Source organism: Danio aesculapii, chromosome 22, assembly GCF_903798145.1.
Source record: "Danio aesculapii chromosome 22, fDanAes4.1, whole genome shotgun sequence".
In the NCBI taxonomy this organism is placed as follows: domain Eukaryota; kingdom Metazoa; phylum Chordata; class Actinopteri; order Cypriniformes; family Danionidae; genus Danio; species Danio aesculapii.
In genome coordinates this window covers 23516852-23538494 of record NC_079456.1, presented here as the reverse complement: position 1 = coordinate 23538494, position 21643 = coordinate 23516852, and the positions used below count along the sequence as shown (strand labels likewise).

At 34.6% G+C, this 21643-nt stretch overlaps 1 protein-coding gene across 10 annotated transcripts in view; it reads left to right on the top strand.

Moving 5' to 3' along the window:
- The first annotated feature begins 16081 nt into the window (after window positions 1-16081).
- ptprc (protein tyrosine phosphatase receptor type C) overlaps window positions 16082-21643 on the top strand; it is a 75951-nt gene continuing 70389 nt past the window's right edge. For 6 of the 10 annotated variants that reach the window (XM_056447389.1, XM_056447388.1, XM_056447386.1 and 3 more), the window contains exons 1-2: window positions 16087-16249; window positions 16351-16446. In XM_056447389.1, coding sequence (XP_056303364.1) covers window positions 16392-16446 — 55 coding nt within the window. In that variant the 5' untranslated portion in view covers window positions 16087-16249; window positions 16351-16391. Of the gene's footprint in view, window positions 16250-16350; window positions 16447-21643 lie in introns of all 10 variants that reach the window. The other 4 variants (XM_056447380.1, XM_056447381.1, XM_056447382.1 and 1 more) reach the window with 4 other exon arrangements.

Genomic DNA, 21643 nt, shown 5'->3' with positions numbered 1-21643 from the left:
AGTCCCATTCCAGACTGCTTGCACAACTTCTAATGACAGGTCCTCTGTACACTCTGTGACAAACCTTTCCATATCAAGAGGAATGCGTGAAAGTGTATCTGCATCAATGTTTATTTTACCAGGCCGGTACTTGATATCAAAATGATAGTCAGATAATTCTCCCACCCAGCGATGACCAACTGCATTCAGTTTTGCTGTGCTCATAACATAGGTCAAAGGATTATTGTCTGTATAGATGGTGAAATGTGGAGCGTAATACAGATAGTCCCTAAATTTCTCACACACAGCCCATTTCAATGCAAGAAATTCAAGTTTGCCGCTGTGTAGTCGGTAATTTCGTTCAGCTGGTGAAAGTGTTCGAGAGGCATATCCGATGACTCTCAACTTCCCATCTTGATGTTGGTACAGGATAGCCCCAAGACCTTTCTCTGATGCATCAGTGTGAAGTGTGAATGGTAGGTTAAAGTCTGGGTAAGCCAAAACTGGTGGTTTCATTAACATGTCAATCAGTGTTCCAAGTGTTCTCTGATGTTCAATTTTCCACTCCACAGGAGTTCGTGAGGGCAGTTGTGGGCCTTTAGCTTTTCTTTGCCTGGACTGAACTGTTGCCACATCAGCTTTTGTTTGTAGTAGTTCATAAAGTGGCTTAGCTATGCATGAAAAATCTTGGATAAAAGAACGGTAGTAACTTAGAAATCCAAGAAGTTTCCTTACATCACCAATTGTCTTTGGTATTTGGCTTTTTAGAGATAGAACTGCTTCAAGGTCTTTGGGATCTATTCTCACACCTTTGTCTGATACGAGGCGACCTACATATCGGACCTCATGACGAAAAAGTTCACATTTCTCTGGTCTTAGCTTGACCCCATGATGTTTAAGAGCTTGAAGGACTTTTCGAATACCTTCCACATGTTCCTCAAAACACTTGGCATAGCATAGCACATCGTCTAGATATGGGATACAACATTCATCCCTGAGGGAGTCCAGCATTTCCTCCATACTGCGCTGAAATGCTGCAGGTGCATTAGACAGGCCAAACGGAATTCTCACCCACTCATAAAGTCCCCAGGGTGTTATAAAAGCTGTCATATGTCTAGACCCTTCAGCTATAAAGCCCTGATGATAAGCTTTCCCCTGATCAAGAATGCTGAACCATTTGTATCCCCCAAGAGTGTCAATCAAGTCTTGTATTCTTGGTAGTGGATGTCTATCTGGTACTGTCTTTTTATTGAGTTGGCGATAATCAATACAGAGACGCAGTGAACCATCCTTCTTTCTTACGCAGACCACTGGAGCAGAATAAGGGGACTTAGACTTTACAATCCAACCTTTAGCCAGTAGATCGTGAATGTAGTCCTTGACTTCTTTGAACAAAGGCTTGGGAATTGATGAATATGCATGCTGTACCGGAGTGTCATCTCTGAGGTTGATTGACATTTGTAGACTTGGAATGCAGCCGATTTCATTTCCATCTTGGGCAAAGGCTGACGATTCTTCATACAGCATTTTCCTGACCACTGCTTGTTGTTCCTCTTTCAGATGGCTGAGGTCTACAGGTGGGTGCCATAGTGGTGAATTTTCTTCAGTAGCTGAAGTAGTCATGCTCTGAACCCTCACTCTACAGTTTGTCCTTTCTATCATTTCAGGTTGTAGTACTTCATCAATTGACTGGAAGTATCCAAGTATTGAGTTACTGGGCAGAGTGATGTCGCATGTAGAGTTATTACCGATGGGCACAAAAACATATGGATTTTTCTTGTCCTGAATTTCTAATAGCCCTCCACCTATATCTAGTTGCTCTAAATGCACATTGTTCTCCTCTGGCTCAAACAATACTAAGTTATCAACCCGATCAGTTTCGCATGCAACTTTGCACTTCACCCATGCAACTTGTCTAGCTGGGATGATGACGCCCCCTCGTTTTACTTTCACTCGTTCCCACCATATATTGGGCTCAGAAGTCTGCACAAAATTCACAAGAGTTTGGACTTTCTCAGTTGACACAGATATTGCTCCAGAAAGTAAAGAAACTAGAGTTGGTACCAGGCGCTCAGGTTGCCCTTGAATGAGTTCTTCCACTACACTGAATCCAAGTAATGGTCTTTCAATTGGCAAATGACTAACCAAAAAAGGAACATTGATTGAGAAGTTGGGATTATCATTTTCTTGTAAATTAACAGTAATAATGGCCCAACCATCAAATGGAATAAGGTCTCCATTCACTGCATACACTTCTAGTTTGTCTGGAGTTCCTATAAGCTCAGTGAGTGGTCTTACATTTACATCAGGTAGATACCTGTCTTTCCATGTACGATCAATTATGCTGACTTGAGCTCCAGTGTCAAGCAAAGCACTAACTGCAAGGCCATTGAGGTTACACTGAGTTAAGGCTTTTCTTCCAATCAAATTAACAATTTTATCATTCTTGGCTTTAGGTGGTGTTAAAATAGGTGGCTGATTATCTTCACTGTCTGATTTATTTACTGAGTTTTGGGACAACGAAGGCCTGGTCACTGCTCGTCCCTTTGCAGTGACCATTCCTCGTTTCCCTGAAGTCTGTGTTTCCGCAAACATCCTCTCGCCAAATGTCCTGTTTCACCACATCGGAAGCAGTGATTACAATTATGTCCAGCTTCAACACATTTTGGGCAGCCACGAGATTTTACTCCTCTTTGTGAAATCTTCTTACTCCGAGAGCATGGACAGGCATTGTCAGGTTGTGTCAGCTGTTTTGGCTTTGTCATGGAGTCCACCATTCTGGTAAGTGCATCGACTTGAACTATTAGTTGTTTTATGGGGTCATTTTTGGTTTTCTCATTGAATTCTCCAACAGGTTTACTTTCCAGCTGGGAACAGCTTACAGTGGTTTGCTTAACCCGAGTTAATGGACCCAGCCTTCGCACCCTCTCATTTTCATCACTGGTGACTTTTGTTACACTTCTCAATATTGTTTCGTCTGTAATGGAACGGTTGGATAACAAGGGTTTTAATTCACTACGAATGTCTTTATATTTGTGTCCCAAGCCTTGGTATATGGTATGTAGAAACACATCTTGAACAGTTGCTGAGTCGTATCTGATGTCAGAGTTGTTCTGTTTTGCGGCAAGGAGAATTTTCTGTTTGAGTCCTATTACTCTGTACAGGAACTGCTGAGGTGTTTCATTTTCACTCTGTTTTGTACACATTAGTTCTTGGAATAACTCTGTACTGCTTTTGTCTCCTAGGTGTGACTGAAGGAATCCTTTTAGCTCCTCAATAGTAATATCTTCCTTATTCATCAGCATGTCTTTGAAGGTCCCTGGTTTTATTGTTCGAAAAATGCCTCTAATTAATTCTGCCTCACTGTAATTCTGTTTGATTCCATCTTCGATTTGTCTACATACATTAGTGTATGTAATATCTGATGTGTAATCGCCAATTTGTCCTCCATGTATTTTGAACTCTCTGTGCTGAAGGAAGGAAAGGTCTCTAAGGGAAATTACTTTGTCTGGCATCAACTGTGTCATTTTCTCAGGGTGATTGTTAGACTGTGTGGTTTCAATTTTGTGTGTTACATTTTGTGTCATTGTAGGTTGTTGTGTGGATAATGTGAGGTAATGAAGAAGGTTCTTGGTCAGTTCTTCATAACTTGGGTGTACTATATTTGGGTTAGTGTCTGAGTTTGTGTTTGATACTCTAATTTCTCCTGTGTCAGTTGTAGCTGCAGATGATGCTAGATAAACAGTGTTTGTATTTGTGGTGTGGTCAGTAGTAATGGAGGTATGTGCTGTGGGGATAATGTGTTCATCGATTTTAGCATTAGTCTCAACAGGATTATGCTGATAAAAAGGTGCAGCAGTAGCTCTGACTTCTTCAATAGAGTTTACAGTTTCTTGCAAAATTAACAGTTCTGTCATCCCTTTATCTTTTGACTCTAGTAATTGTGTAAAATATGTTAAGATCTACATTTGAATGTGTTTTGATACTTGCATGAAAGAAATGGTGACAACCTGGTCACGCATTGTAAATACAATGCGTGACCAGGTTGTCACCATTTCTTTCATGCAAGTATCAAAACACATTCAAATGTAGATCTTAACATATTTTATATGCATGTTGTATATTAATAAGTGGGACCTGAAATTTGATCTGTTTTACAACATTTGGAGAAACACAAAGTTAGTTAATCAACGCAAGTCCATAAAAATGCATTACTTCCTTTGAAAGAAGTTGTCTGCATTTTTACAGTAGGTGCTGTTGTGGCATCCCAGCATGTGTTTCATGCTCCATCATGACCTCTTTTCTCCACATGACCTTATAATTATGCCAGCTGCATTGCCAGGAACTGCCAGATGTTTTGGGTAGGTAACAAATATGTACAGGTAGCTTATGGGAAAATATACTTATTGTCTGTGCATTGATCCAAAAGCTAACGTCTGAACATCTTCACTTTCTAGCATAAATCCAGAGATTTCACCATAGAAAAGCTCAACAAAAGGGAAAGAAATGTGCTGTTTACGTAATACTGAGATGCTGTTTCTCAGGACTGCCCTACTCACTCGTACTACAGCTGTAGGTCTTTCAGGACACGCCTCTTCATTTTCACTTACTTAAATACTGGGTAGTTTAAAAATAGAGCCTCTGACACATCAGCGATCAGAGAGAGAGAGACAAGAGAGAGAGTGACAAGAAATATGGAAAACAGCTTAAATCATCGGCTGACTTTGACACTGTGAAACTTTTGTATAGCTAGAGGTGCACATCACTGAGTATGCAGCTATTATTTGGTCTACAGTAGGAAATAGTTTTGAAACATACTGTAAAAGAGGTCAATTTTTTGGCCTTAAGAGGTACTGATTCACTCTTTAGCGCCATTGTTGGTGCAACTGCTTCCCATGCTGGAAACGGAATTTTCAAATCATGCTCAGAGTAAAAAAAAAAAAGGAAAACTAGTTTTTTGTTGTTGTTGTTGGTGCCGTGACCCGGATGGTAGTAATGTTTTGGGAAGGGGGCAAGTGCGCGTGACTGGCATCCTTCTCATTCTTTGCAGGCACCTCCACAGGGCACGTCGGACAGTTCATCAAGGATCTACCGCTGGACCCTCATCTCACTATAGTTGTTAAACGTGATATATGTAATTAATCTTGTCTCTATCTAATGACTCTTCTGTTTTTTAAATCTATAACTTGTTCTCAGGTAACGTGTTTTGGCTGAGCGCCAAATATATTAATATATGTAACCACGTACACTGATTGTGCATATTGACTGATTACTTGCTTTTATTTCCTATATTGTATAAACGTATTGTACGTTATAACGTTTTTTCAAAAGAGAGGGTATTTTTCATATTTTTCAAAGAAAATGAAAGGAGGCAGTAATGTTATAGGCTCCGTTTTGTTATAAATATGCATGCAGGGAAGATGATGGTCATATAAATATGTAGCTACACAATGCCTCAACGTTTTTGGTGTCTGATAAGTTGTTAATATCAAACTGAAAATAGGCACTGCCTTATATCATGTTTTCATTTTATTGTTAAGATAGTGAAACAACTTAGCCAGGGTGATGCGAATGAGGTTATGAAGTAGCTACACTGTTCACTTTGCAGATTTACATGAGGTGTCCTCAAAAGTTTGTTTTCCATATTACACTTGCAAAGTCTGAACAAGGAAAGGATATGAGAATGAATTTTGTGCACTTGATATTGAGAAAAAGCCCCAATCAGATAGATGAACATCGGCAGCCTCGCCTCTGTTTTCAGATGTCTCCGTTTTCATCCATCCACACTGACCCAGAGCAGCAGCGTTTTAAAACAATAAAAGGCCTCTTCAGCATTTTCAAAAAGCTCTATTTTCGGGGCTTGAAAACTCTGGCGTAGTGTGGACGGAAGATGTAACCGTAGCAAAAGTTATAAGTTTTAAAACTAAAACATATATGTGCAAACGGGGCTTGAGACACCATTTTAAATCCCAGTTAGAGGAGATAAACATATGTGTGTCCAAAATCAGCAGAGATAGTGATTTTGAAGCAGAACAAACTTTTAAAAGCATTGCTTGTTATAAGAGTTGGACTTGCTGGATGGTGTTTCAGATGCTGCTTGGAGGGGGTACACGTGGTCGAAATCCACATTTAAATAGGAAATAAACTACCTAAATGCATAAAGAAAGAAATGTACAATGTAAATGTATATCCAACGCAACCTCGCGGCATTTTATAACTTTGATTTAGTGGCTAACTCGTATGAATTCGTACGATCTCATTGTACAATTTAGTATGATTCACTTATCCCCCAATGATGGTTGTGTTTATGGGTGGGGTTGCGTGCCACGCCTTCTTTTAAAAAATCGTAGATTTTCATACGACAACTCGAATTAGCCACTAAACTGACAAAATAGTTAAGTTTCATCGTGAGATAAGGCTGGTATATTTGCAGGTTAGCGACGTGTACTTCAGTAACAGGAAGAAAATGAGGTTGAAAAGATTATGATTTTGCTATTCACCTTATTTTGCTTTACTTTCTTTTCTGTTTACTTGTAAACCACACAACATGGGTTTGTTCATTCAATAGTATTCGTAAATCATACTTAGTGCCCAAAGAATTATGTTGATTGAGAGGAAATAAGGAACTAAAATCCAAACACGTGTTCAAAAGAGATGTGTTTGAATGGCTGTTCATTTCAACATCACCAAAATTCACACACATATACAACACAATAAAACAATTAACAGCTCCTCGATTTTTTTTTAGATCCGTAATACAGACAATCCAATCAACACTCGGTTAAAAGCCACACAACATTTTTGTTTTGTTTGGCTTAATAGCTTCTTTCATTGAGAAATACACATCATGGAAGTGATTTTCTACACTTGTCATAACCTCATTTTCCTTCAACAGTGGTTTGTGTATATAAGCCTCTAAAAACAGAATAAATAAAAGTCCACAGCCAACAATTCACCATCCAGACAAATTTCCTATTGTGAAAGAAAGTGGCTTAGCACTGTCGCCTCACAGAACGAAGGTTGCTGTTTCGAGTCCCGGAGACTGTGTAAAGTTTGCATATTCAAACTATGTTTGTGTGGGTTTCCTCCGGGTTCTACGATTTCCCCCACAGTCCAAAGACATGCTCTATAGGTGAACTGAATGAATTGTATGATTGTGTGTGTGTGTGTGTGTAAATGTGAAAGTGTATGGGTGTTTCCCGATAATGGGTTGGATATGCTGGAATAGTTGTCGGTTCATTCCGCTATGGCGACCCCTGATAAATCAGGGAGAAACCCAGAGCAAAATGAATGCATGAATAAAAAAAAGCAGTCTTAATTTGATTAAATGTATAAATTTATGATCACTGTAATATTTAATCTTTTTTTATAAGTATCATTCTGTTTCACTAAGCTTGACATACTAGTTTACTACTAATACTAATACTTAGCATACTACGATTCGGGCTGCATTAGCCTTAATCTTGCATACAGTGCAGAATTGGGATTCAGCCATCGTTAGCACACGGCACTATGCCCCTGAGAGGTTTATGTAAACATGCGGTACACCATTGTGTGGACCAGTGCCAGACAGCCATAAAACAGGATAAATATGGTTGCAAGTGCAACAAAGATTTCTTTCAGGTCAGAGGGCTGCTTTTGTCCTGCAGCAGTACCTCGAAAGGTGCTGGAGAAGGTTGAAAGGTTGGAAAAAAACAGGAAATGGTCACCAGCAGGATTAATTGCTACATGTGTAGCTATTTTCTGTCCACATGCAGGTTAGAGCTTTCTGCTCCTGTCAAAGCGAAGTCTGCATTTTTATGAAATACGTAGCACTTAGCTTAGCATCATTTAAGTGTCCTAAATGTAGCCTAGAATTGCAGAGTTGCTGTTGATCATTTCAAAATGTAATAATAATAATAATAATAGTAGTAATAATTCGTTTTTAATTGATGCTTTTTAAAGCACTTAAGAACACCTTACAGACAGTATATAGCAAGCACATCATAAAAAAAATGATAAATGATAAAAAGTGGACTCAATACTGACCCTTGAGGAATACCATGAATAACTGAGATAGGATCAGAGCGTCTATTCTTTATCAGCACAAACTATTTTCTGTGACTTAAATAAGATGAGATCCAGCACAGCACATTATCTGCTACTCTAACAGTATAGAACTAATAGTATTAAAAAGCAGCAGTAATGTCTAAAAGAATAAACACTGTATGGACAGAAGACCAGAATCAGCAGCTAAGAGATCATTTACAACCTTAGAAAGGGCTGAGATATAATAATATTACAATAACTATTCTAAATAGTTCTATAATTCATTTATTTTATTTTCAGCTTAGTCCCTTTATGTTTCTATAATATAGCTCACAGTGTTGTACACATAAAATGGCTGCACTGTATTAGTGTATTTGTGGTGTTTGCTAAAGCTAATATGATTATTAATGTTGCGACGTAATTATAGTACTAATACTATACTATATATACACTAAATTATAATAATTTAAGTAATTATTTGAACAAAACTTTGTTGTGTATTTCATCCTACAGTGATCTAACCAATCAGATTGGCGAATTATAACATGGACGAAAAATCTCATAGACTGCTGAAGAACTAAAATGGCAGTGCACTTAACATAAACAATGTTATCCCTCAATAGTGTGCATATATTTCTTAAAAATTCTTGAATGGTAACTATATAAACAAATATTCTAATGATGGTATTTCCTTAAAGCTAGTAGCAAACTAAGTGACATGTTTGAGCTGACGTGACAACAAAAAAACTTGAATGATTTATCATTGTGTCATTTGTCATTGTGTTATCTTAAGAGGCACACAAGTGATTTTTTTTTTAAGATATTTTTATAAAATCAGCTTGAATATGCACATTTTTTACCAAGACCTAGTTTTGACTTAGGCCAACCCCTGTCTGTGTAACCTGGCCTTGGTTTATAAGTGCAATGCCGTTTTGTCGTCATCTGCTTTAAATACTTGGTCACTTTAAATTGGCTGGATTTTCACAATTATGCGCAACACTATGTGTGGAATTAGGTAGTACAAGTTGTAACTTCCAGAAAAAAAATCACATATAGTTTAAAGTTGTATGTACAAGATGACTTAAAGTAATTTTGTTATTACGAAATGGCATTAACGCACTTTATATCTTGTTGATTATCATCCATGTTATAAACACACCTTTAGACTCCATTTAGGACTCCTCTGAAAAAACTTTGATTTGGGGATAATCTGCCCTAAAGCCATTCCATGTGACCAGAGGTGAAGAAAAGTTGTTTCAAATATGAAGGAAAGGTTATAGCAGTGGTAGGGAACCTATGCCTCTCAAGCCACATGTGGCTCTTTGACCAAAAATACGTGGCTCTCCAGCTGTCTTCCTTCAATAATATTTTACCTTTAAAAATGATAACCGTCACTAGAAATCGGTTTCCTATCGAAAATACAAATACAATTCCCTCTTTATTGTAATTTTTTACAGCAAAATGAATAAGAACTCTGTTAACAATTAAAGGGCGTTCTTTCTTCATTCATACACTTGCTCAACATGTGATCCTTCATATTTGTTTATTTTTAAGTTGTACATGGACATAAATTAATGTTTTGTTCAAACCTGTATTATTTATGGTAGTAATACAGTAGCAAAGGCATTTTTAAAGATGCATTTTGAGATAAATATACATCCAAATGGTTCTTTAAAAAAGGTATTTGCTAAAAAAAATCAGAAATGGCTCTGTTGAAAAAAGGTTCCCGACCCCTGGGTTATAGTATTTGATAAAAGATTATGGGGGCATGTGAATTTTTGCAAAATAATCAATTGCAATGATAGATCATTTCTAGATCATTGTTGATGTACACTACCTCACAAATATTTTGTCGTCGATCCCAGTTGTAAGAGCTACAAATAATAGCTTCTAGTTGATCATTTGAAAAAGTAGCAGAAGGTAGATTTTTCAGAGGAATGATCTGTTGAACTGCAACCCAATCATCAAAATACTGCAGAAGACTGATTGGAACCCATATGGACCTAAGATTCTTACAGAAATCTGTCAAGTTTGGTAAAGGAAAAATCATGGTTTGGGGTTGCATTCAGTATGGGGGAATGCAAGAGATCTGCAGAGTGGATGGCAACATCAACAGCCTGAGGTGATAAAACATTTGTGCTGTCCATTACAATACAAACCACAGGAGAGGGCAAATTCTTCAGCAGGATAGCGCTCCTTACACTTCAGCCTTCACATCAAAGTTCCTGAAAGCAAAGAAGGTCAATGTGCTTCAGGATTGGCCAGCCCAGTCACCAGTCATGAACATTATTGAACTTTGGGAGTCCTGCAAGAACGCTTTCTTTGCCATTCCAGATGACTTAATTTATAAGTTATCTGAGTCATTGCAGAGATGCAGGATGCAGTCGTCCAAGCTTATGGGAGTCAAACACAATATTAATTATTTTTCCTCTGCTCCATGACTTTATATTCTATACTGTACAGTATTTCTGTTAAGTGAGAAGACTTTTGTCTAAGCAAAGTCAGACCTTACTGTCCTAATTAAAAATCAAGGCATGATCATATTTTATTTTGGTAAAATAAGCATAATCTAGAGGCCTTTGCCTTTCATATAAGCCACTTGTGATACCAAATGATCAACTATGGAGTCAAGTTAATATTTGTTGTTCCTAAAACTTGTATAGGCGACAATACTTTTGTCAGGTAGTGTAAACATTTAAAAATAAGAAGAGTAAATTCAGATTTCATGATGACTACATTCGTGAGTGACTTAAAAAAAAGGGAACTGCTGAAAATGTGTTTCTTAGTTACTTTTTAAGGAAATAATGTGAAAGTATGTGCTATTTAGAGTAGTTTTTATTAATAAAATAGGCTCATGATTGTAATATATTACTTTGAAAAGTAACTTTACCCAACAGTGATCATTTTAGCAGTAAATCATTTTAAACGTCGATAAACAAATGTTGCATCAAATGCTTCACAATGTAGTACCTGAATTACTCATCAACTACACTGGATTATTGTAGGAGGTGTTTACATATCAGATTTGCATTTGCAGATTTGCAAATGTACTTTTGACAGAGAGAACAGCCGCCCAGGAAGTGGTTAATCACCCTTTTGATTCAGCTAACTACCCCCACATACAGTTTTATTGTAGCAACAAAGTTTGAGTTTTTATTGTAACCAACTTATTAGCATTTTCTTTAGTCTGCCCCGCTGTAATCTGCCTAAAGCCAACCTGAAGTAAAAAAAAAAAGTAAGTTAGCCTGTGAACATTGGTGCTAATACTTGCTATCACCACCACAAGTTTTGGTAGGAAGTTGTATTTTAAATGTCTGACATGCATCCTTTTTTTTTTACCATAAAGTGATGCATCTGACAAAAAAAGAGTGTAAAACATTATAAATGTTTTCCCACAGATTCTCTTAAAGTGTTAGAGAGAAGTAAAGAAATGAGGAATTGATTCACGTCATTTTGATGTGCTATATCTTATAGGCCTACGCTGAAGTCAAACTGTCTTGACTTTTCATTACTGATAATCAGTTTATGTATGAAGTTCATTACTATCTGTGTTATCTGTGCTCGTACAGGTTTCTACTTTAAGTTTTAATCTTTGCATGCCTCTCTCTCTTTCTCTCTCTGTCTTTGTGCTACTTCCTCAAACAGGCGGGAAACCAAAAAGAGAGGAGAGAAAAAAAAAGATCAGGCAAGGAAGTGGTATCTTGCAGCGCTGCCTACACGCAGAGGGCTTTTGGAAAGTGAGAGATAGTCAAGAAACTACAAAGTTCAAGTTTTGTAAGCCATGCGAGAGAAGAGAAGGTTTGAGTTTGAAGTCGTCGTTGAGTCATTTATGCACATTTTAAACACTGATGCTCTTTTGTGTAGATGTGAAAATTGTGAATTTGTTGAAAATGTAGAAAAAAATGTGGATTAGTATGGTCAGATCATCCCTAAAAGCTTGTGTAATGTAGATTTAAATATATAGTTTACATAAAAAATAGCATTTGCTTCCAATTTTTCGATGAGTTTCTTCTGTTGAACAAAAAGAAACAAATGTGAAGAATGTTAGGAACCAGTAGCCATTGACTTCTATTGTAAGATATACAAATAGTATGGAAGTCAGTGGTTATTGGGTTTCAAAATGTTTTGACGTTTTGTGTTCAACCAAAAAAGAAACTCAAACAGTAAGCAATGATAGAATTTTGCATGTTTAATGCATGCAAATATCTCCCCAAAAAGTCATAGTTTTAGTCAGCGAATTAATATTTGCAAATACTTAAAGGACTCAAAATACAATTCTTTTTTAAAGTTCTTTTTTTATGGTCATTGTTAAAAAAATGACCATTAAAAATTATTGAATTAATTTTAGGTATCAAAAGTGCATCTACAGTATGAACTTCTATCAGTATATTTTGTTATTTTCCTATATCAAACACTATGACTGTTTTTAAGCTGCTGCAGCATTAGGAAAGTTGATATAGTTTGCAGCATTTATGCAAGTAAACATTGTTTGAAAACTTTTCAGGGTTTTATGTTTTGAAGATTTCACAAATAGTTTGAGAAATATTACTTATAGGCAAAAGTATTTTAATCAAATTCCAATAAGCCTAATATTGGCAATGATCTGATTATACATTCTTATTATAAATTATTACATGACCATATCACTCCAGTTTTATCTTCCTTACACTGGCCGTCTGTTAAGTTTCATATTGAGTCTAAAATATCACTGCTTACCAATAAAGCTTTAAATAAACTAGCTCCTGTTTATTTAACCAACCTTCTGTCTCTGTACAATCCAACCCACTCTTTAATATCTCAAAACTCATGGCTTCTGGTATACCCAGAATAGCAAAGTCCACTAAAGGAGGCCAAGCTTTCTCATATATGGCTCCTAAACTCGGAATAACCTTCCTGATAATGTCCAAGGCTCAGACACACTCTCTCAGTTTAAAACAAGATTAAAGACCTACTGTATCTGTTTAGTAAAGCGTACACTCAATGCAAGTGTGGTACTTGCAGGTAAGTGGGCTTGAAAAACCACTCGTAGGACACAGTCTTCCTGTCTTAATACACCAGGCACTTTGTTAGAAATACTTCTATGTCTGTTTATATAACTCCTGTTATCATTTATAGCGCTTCATTTTTGCATTGACATTTAATATCTCTTGTTAAAATACATTATGAACTGCAGCTACGCTAATTATTTTCTTTTTTCTCTATTTCCACCTGGGTATACTCATTCCGAGGCCTCTAGAGATTGTGCAGTGCCACTTGATAAGATCCAAGACCTGGGAAAAGATGATGCCAACCATCGAGGACTTCGAGAACAACACAAACACTTCATTAAACATGTACATGTACACATCACCTATATACTATTTAACTGCAGGTTAACTATGTTTATGTGTAATAACTTTAACTGTTAAATGCCATCAGTTACTAGTTAATTAGTTAAAGTTATTAGTAAATAATAAAGTTATAGTAACTAATAACCTTAACTTTTTCAAATTTGATTGTAATACAATAATGTGCACCTTGTGTAAAACTGCTTTGATACAATAATTCTTGTGAGAAGCCCTACACAAATAAACTTGAATTGGATTGAATCGTAAAAACATCACAATCTGATACATTAAAAAAAATCATTGATATTGAAAACATATATAAATAAATATATATATATTCTTTATCCTATTTTTAATGTAATATGAGACTCCAAAATATTTCTGTTTTAGTAATAACACTGTAGCATTAGAAGCTAATTTGAAAAGTTGCTGGTACAGTGAGATACGGTAAGGTTTAAGTTAATGACCAAGAACACATATTACTTGAATGTGTGGTTCATATTGCAACAAATCTATCAGTGCATTTGGTGAAATAGTGCATTTATGCATTTAATCACTCGTTTTTTTTATACATATAACTGACGCTTCTTTGTGAGATATAACAATAATTTAGCCAAAATACAGCTATTTGTGAATCTATTTGAGGATTTAAAAATCTAAATACTGCAATAATTGCCTATAAAGTTTTCCAAATGAAGTGTTTATCAATGCACACTACTAATCAAAAATGGAGTTTTGATATATTTGCTCTAGGAAATGATTTTAAATCATTTTTTGCATAATAAATTAATCATTTTAAACCATTTGAAGTATCCAAAAAGAATTAATACAAATCAATGGATATTTTCCATTGATTTGTGTTCGTGGTCACAACTATAATACATAAATATTGTACTTAAGTTTTATATGATTTAAAAGGCCAAACTTTAACAATGATAAGTATATTCACAAAATGGTTTCCAGCACTTTGTTTTTTAGGAAAAATATTTACAGATTGCCAATGTTTATTATATGTACTGTACTCTACATACTGCAATTATAAATCAGGATATAAATATAAATCAGCTTGTGCTCCAGACTTTCATGAACAGACTCAGTTTGTGAATTATTGGTATTAATTCTGTAAAAATATAGCTGCAAGCAGCAATAACAGGCCTTAGCCCCTAAAGATAAATAAAATAAATTATTATTTAATTATTATTAAATCTGGATGTAATTATAAACCAGCTTGTGCTCCAGACTTTCATGAACACACTCAGGCTGTGAATTAATGATAATAATACTGTCAAAAAATGTATACATTATTGTTGTTTTTTACTTTCATACAAGTAGCCATTTATTTGTTTATTACTAATCCCAATGCACCACAGTTTAAACTAAAAATGTAATCTATCTGGCGGTCAGTGTGTTATTATATTATTCTCAACACATATAAGTAAAATAAAGTAAAAAAAGTGTAAGGTAAAAACAAATTGCTACAATGCTTTATATGTAAATATCATTTTGGTGTATGTACTTTATCTACATTTGGTGTGCAGTGTTTTAATATAATTATTAAAAATGTAAAAGTATTCAAATGATTTAATAATTAAGAATTAATTAAAGGATTATTTAAATAAATAATAAAGATTATTTATCTTATCTGAAGGAGAACTTCTACAATGGTCTTAAAGACAAAAAAATAAGGTCAAAAATCTTGGTGTGACTCTGGAGTCAGATCTGGGTTTCAATAGTCATGTCAAAGCAGTTAGTAAATCAGCATACTATCATCTCAAAAACATTGCAAGAATTGGATGCTTTGTTTCCAGTGAAGACTTGGAGAAACTTGTTCATGCTTTTATCAGCAGCAGGGTGGATTACTGTAACGGCCTCCTCACTGGCCTTCCCAAAAAGACAGTCAGACAGTTGCAGCTGCGGCCAGAATTCTGACCAGAACCAGGAAATCAGAGCACATCACACCTGTTCTCAGGTCTTTACACTGGCTCCCAGTTACATTCAGAATAGATTTTAAAGTATTATTACTTGTCTATAAATCACTAAATGGCCTAGGACCTCAATACATTAAAGATATGCTCACTAAATACAAACTTAACAGATCACTCAGATCTGTAGGATCATATAAACTAGAAATTCCAAGAGTTCAGTCAAAGCAGGGTGAATCGGCTTTCAGCTACTACGCCCCTCGCTGCTGGAATCAGCTTCCAGAAATGATCAGATGTGCTCCAACATTAGGCACATTCAAGTCCAGACTGAAAACACATCTGTTTAGCTGTGCCTTTACTGAATGAGCACTGTGCTACATCCGACAGATCGCACTATATTATGTTTTTCTCTTCTTTTTCATTCTTTTATAACACATTTTATCTGTTTTTGTTGTTTTTTTTCATACCATTTTTATTATTTGTTTTTATTTCTCTTATAGTTGTTTCTTTTATTCCTGTTTATGTAAAGCACTTTGAATTCCCACTGTGTATGAAATTTGCTATATGAATAAACTTGCCTTGCTTTGCCTATAGAAAACAGGTAAGTTCTGGTGATACTTTCATTCACAAAAGTATGTAGTAATTTCTGTTTTGATGACATTTGTCTACAAAATGTTCACACCTTCATCTGGATGTGATGTTTGTTTAAAAGGTGCTGCTTTCACCATGGATGCAACAGGAAAAGAGCACCAAAAATGAGCTAATTTTCTCTCATTTCCCATTTTGAAGGACATGACACAGTGCGAGATGTGTGGCGTAGATGAAAATGCAACTTCCTGTTAAGACAGGGCCTTAACGAAAAGCTGAAGGCGAGAGTGTCTCTGACACGGCTCTGCTATCTCCAGACCCGACAAAACACAGCTAAAGGATTTCTTTTTTTGAAGGTGGAAACTCACCGACAACAGGAGCGAGCCATCAGACGCATTAGAACACGTAAGATTTGATGAAAACCCAGAAGGACAATGTAAAAAAAAAAAAAAAGGCATGCCGCTTTTCTGATGGTTAACCCAGATCTGTGTGTGTGTTTCAAACAGGACATATGGTGTCTTAAGAAGAGGCGTTTGAACTTTTGGAAATGGCGAGATTTTTTGCGATAGGACCCTTGGTTTTGGTCCTTTGCTTGGTCCTATGTAAGTAAAAAATATTTGAGATTTTTGCCATTTTGTGTTGTATAAATGATGTTTCTTTAAATTGTTTTGTGTTCTGTGGCTTTTGTAACCTATTTAGGGATCCATTTGACATTTAACATGCTTCTTGTGGCGTAATTTCATTCCTACTTTAGTCTTAATTGTGTTTTGTAGCATCTGTCTGAATTGTAAAACTAGTTTATTCAATCTTTCTCAGTATAATTAATTGATATAAGTCATAAACCTAAATGAGTGTGTCCTCAAACAGCACGCATATAATTAACATATTAATTCATTATTCTAATTTTGAGTTATTGATTACTTCTTCTGAATTTCTTCTCATCACTATCGTTCATTATGAAGGGGCTTTCTTCTTAGCCGTTTGAAAGTTTTTGGTTTTTAAAGTTTTTAATGTTTAAAGTATTTGGCGGTAAAGTGTAAAATGTTGAAAGTGTTGTTAAATGGAGGTCTGTGGTGGGACAGTATGGTACAGTAGTTGGAGTAAGCTTGTCAAAAGATCAGTAATAGATCAGGCTGGTTTGGGTGTGTCCCTCAAGACTAGATTTGGCCGAGCTGTCAGTCAATCATCCAGACTTCAGTCACACATGGATGCTTATGGATGCTTTTTTTGGCCATTTGTTTGTTCGATGGTCTGCTGTTGTTCTGAGTGTGAAAAGTAAAGTGTTTTGGGATTTTTAATGTGAAGAAACATGCGTGACTTTCTCGGGTTGAGGTCTTTCGAGATCTTGGTGGGAAAATTGCATCAGCCTGTTATTGGTTGCACGTTTACTAATATAATATAATATAATATAATATAATATAATATAATATAATATAATATAATATAATATAATATAATATAATATAATATAATATAGTAATATTTTCACTCAAAAGGCTAAGTCATGTTCAAGTTTTGCTTTAAAATGCATGTGCTTTCCTTTAATAAAACAAAATGAATATAAAATATAAGCATAACAACTAAAAGTAAAATAATTTTTTTGATAACGTATTTGGCATTTTATTTAATACGTTTTGTATAATGTTATTTTTTATTCATTTACATTTACATTTTAATTTACATTTAATTACAATCTCTTGCATTTTCCATATTTATAATAATATAAAATAATTGAAATTATTAGCATATTGCATTTTAATAAAGATTGCATTATTAATAAGAGTATAAAACTTTTTTGTTGATTTAAAAAATAATAATAATTGCCAAAAATGTGAAATACATGTATATAATATAATATAATATAATATAATATAATATAATATAATAAATATAATATAATATAATATAATATAATATAATATAATATAATATAATATAATATAATAAGAGCTTTATGAATTAAAAACAACATTTAAAAATATTGTAAAATATATATTATATTAATAAAATAAAATAGTCACGTTTCCTTGTGAGATTGGGCTGCTATTTCTGTATTACTAACACGTTATCATCAATATCCACCAAAATGGACGGTCTTTGATTATCAGCATTATTATTGTGTCTGCACTGTAAAACGTGATTAAAAAAAGTGAGTAAACTCATTGTAACTTGGAATTGTTACATCAACGTAACTTAATTTTGTATAATTACCCACATGGATCATTTACTTAATAACTTTAAGTCATCAGGTTTACTCATTTCTTTAAGTAAACTCAACTAATCACTTTAAAGCCAATGGATTTACTCACTTTTAAAAAGTAAAGTCTATAAATCGCTTTTTACAGTGTGTATTTGGACATAATATTGTGCCTTGACTACTAACTGAAAATATAATAATATGTTGTGTTATAATCATTTGACTGTCTTTTGGATTTCGTACTTTGCATGATGCTCTGTGACATGTCTTTTTGCAGAGGCCTCTGACCACTTCCTAGTTCCATTTTGAGCTGTTTTTTGTGTCTCGTTTATTTGCCGGCTAAAATGGTGCTCGCGAGAGTTACAGAGACGAGCTGCATCTAAAACTATATCTATATATAAAAGTGTTGTGGCTTGAGGCCGGATGAGAATCCTTGTGACAGCACTGTACATGCAAATCACACACAAAAAGAAGATAGGAATCGAAAAGAAGAGCCTACATGTAAAATTGAGGCCTAAAAGTCGATACGTTCAGTCACGAAAATTAAGTTTAAAAGCATGTTGTTTCAAATGCAAATGACTTTATTTTAATCTGTGGAAAGAAAAGGAGAAGTTTAGCAGAGTGTTCATGCTGCACATTTTCATATAGTACAAATTAAAAGAGTATGGGGATGCAAAAAAGCAATAATGCATCACAGCAATAGTTAAAATATAGTTCAAGTCTTCTGACGTCAATAAAAGAAAGTTAAATCTTGAAATACTGAAATCCTCATATAAAGGGATTGAGTAACTGAAAGATTTAGAATATTCTGCATGTGTCATGTTTAATTATGCCATGACTAATATGGCTGAACAAAATATAAATATACAGATTTAAAATGACATGATGGTGAGCAAGTAAATTGTCTATTATGAGTAAATTATGCATAACAAAAACACAAAATTGGATGTTTATATTTTTCATATTTGGTATGGTGTACAATTTTATCTAATTTTAAATTAAATTAAGATGACCAAATCAACACAATTCAGATCAGGTATTAAGTTGAAGTGATAATTAAATAATTATTTCAGTGTTTTATATTTAAAAAGCCTTTAAATGTGCTGTTTCCACTGCAATCTCATAGCAGTTTGTAACTTTTTGATTTGTGGTTAATTCATATTAATTTATGTGATGTCATTTATACACTTTAGTGTATAAATTTGCTTTATTGCACAATTTGCTCATCCCGCAATGAGGGGTAGGGTTAGGGGTGTGGTTTGAGGACGCGCCTCCTTTCAAAAATCCTACGTTCTTATATGAATTCAATCGTGTGAATTTGTACAAATTCTGACAATGCGTATAGTTACTCCCTGTTGGATTGAGCTTTTGTTTCTGTATTACACTTCATCAGCAATATCCACCGAAAAGGATGACTTTCGATGATTATCAGTATTTTTTGTATATACATTGAAATAATTTTGTCCCAATCGCTGTCGTTGGATTAGTGTTGATTTGATGTCTGAGTTTCAAAGAAGAGGCCGTTAAAGGTTTATGTAAATCATGCCTACATGAAACACTGCGGTAAATATTTGACACATTGCATTGACCAAATGACCCACCTAAATTAGTTTTGGGTTTGGCCAGCTCTGTCAGTAAAGAAAGAATGAAAAAATGGTGCTGATTTTACTAAATAAAGTCTGAATTAGGGTTTTAACCAGTACTGTACTTTTATTTGTAGCTAACCCAAAATATCTGTACACTGTACAAAATTATCTGATCAATTAGTCCTGACTGCATATGTTTGAATGTCAATGTAGCTTATTAAACAAAGTTAATCATCTTCTAACTTAATTATATAAGTATTGCAAGCTGTTTTAAGTCAGTTTAACATAATATAAATTCAATGGACTCATACAGATAATTAGATTCAGCTTAAAAATTTAAGACAACCAGGATTTTTTTACAGTGTATTATGATATAGGAAATACACTAAAATGCTAAGTTCAAAAAGGATTTAAACAAGTTTAAAGTAGTTTTTAGTAATTCTAACAAAAATTTATGAATGCAATAATAAAAATCATGTCTTAAAGTCAAATTCTTGCAGTGTTCGATGTGCTTTCAACCACTTTGAATAAAGGAAATGAAGATTCATGTGTCAAATCCACTGAAAACATGATAATTTATTGCAATAAAGACACCATATAATGCTAAAAAGACCTTTTATTATGTTGTTGAATTGTTTTAGAAGGACTTTTATAGGTTTTACACCAGAAAAAAAATCCTGTCAGGCATATTTAGCACAAGATACATTTGATGACATTAAAGGAGTCTATTTAATGATCATTTCAAATGTAACCAGATTTGTTACATTTAAGATGTCCACATCTTAATAAGCACAGGTCTCATTTTCACAAATATATATGTTATGTGAGGATGTAATTTTATTTATTATTGTTAAGAAGAGATGGTTCACCCAACAATAAACATTTACTCACTGTTTATTCATCCTCAAGTGGTTCCAAACATTTATGAGTTTGTTTTTTATGCTAAACACTAAAGATGTTCATTTGAACAATGTTGAAAACCGGTAACCATTGACTTTGACACTATTTGTTTTTTTCTACTATGGAAATCAATGGTCACAGGTTTCTAACTGGTTTTGTGTTTAACAGAGAGAAGAAACTCAATCAGGTTTGTGAGAAGTAAATTATGACAGAATTAAAATTTTTGGGTGAACTGTCCCTTTAAATTAGACACTTCACTTTGCAAGATATAGCTTAACTTCATCATAGTTCCCCTGAAATATAATGCTGTTAGAACAACACATTTAAAAAGTCATTTTTCTCATTCAACCTTGAATGAGTTTCTTGTAATGGGTGGACCTGCTAAAACAGCCACGCTCAACATCCGAGCGCCTCAAATTGAGTCGAGCTAAACCACATCCGGCAAAGCAAATATGTGAAAAGTACAGCTACTCTGCTGTGTCGCAGTTAAAACTACTGTTAACATTTGAGGAAAGATATCAGAGGAGATTTTCGGAATGATAAAATGCGTGTTTTAAAAATAATATTTAAGCCTTATAGTATATTATTAAAGGGCCAGGTCATCCAAAAATTAATTTATGTTCTGTTTTAGTTTCTTCTCTTAAACAAAAATACAGACATTTTGAAGAAAGCTGTAACCATTGACTTCCACAGTATTTTTTTTTCTTTGTATGGAAGTCAACTGGTTTCCAACATTCTTCAAATTATCTTATTTTGTGTTCAACAGAAAAAAGGATACTCAAAAGTGTTTGTAACCACTTGATGGTAAGCAAATAGTAGGAAAATGTCTATTTTTGGCTGAACTATCCCTTTAAATGAATTCAGAACAGTGTATCTTGATGAATGACTTTGCACCACGTGACTGACTTTCATAAGTTTAACCAATATAGTAGATATAAAGTAGCATATATATAATTTGTGAATCTTTTGATATCTTATCTTTCCCAAAATTCATTTTGGTTCTCATATTCCCCATTTCCGTACACGCTCTGTATATGAGCTACATGACCGTAGACCTGCAACAACCCTAGACTAGTATATCGAGCAGAACAAAAAAGAAAGCAAAGTGCCTCAAGA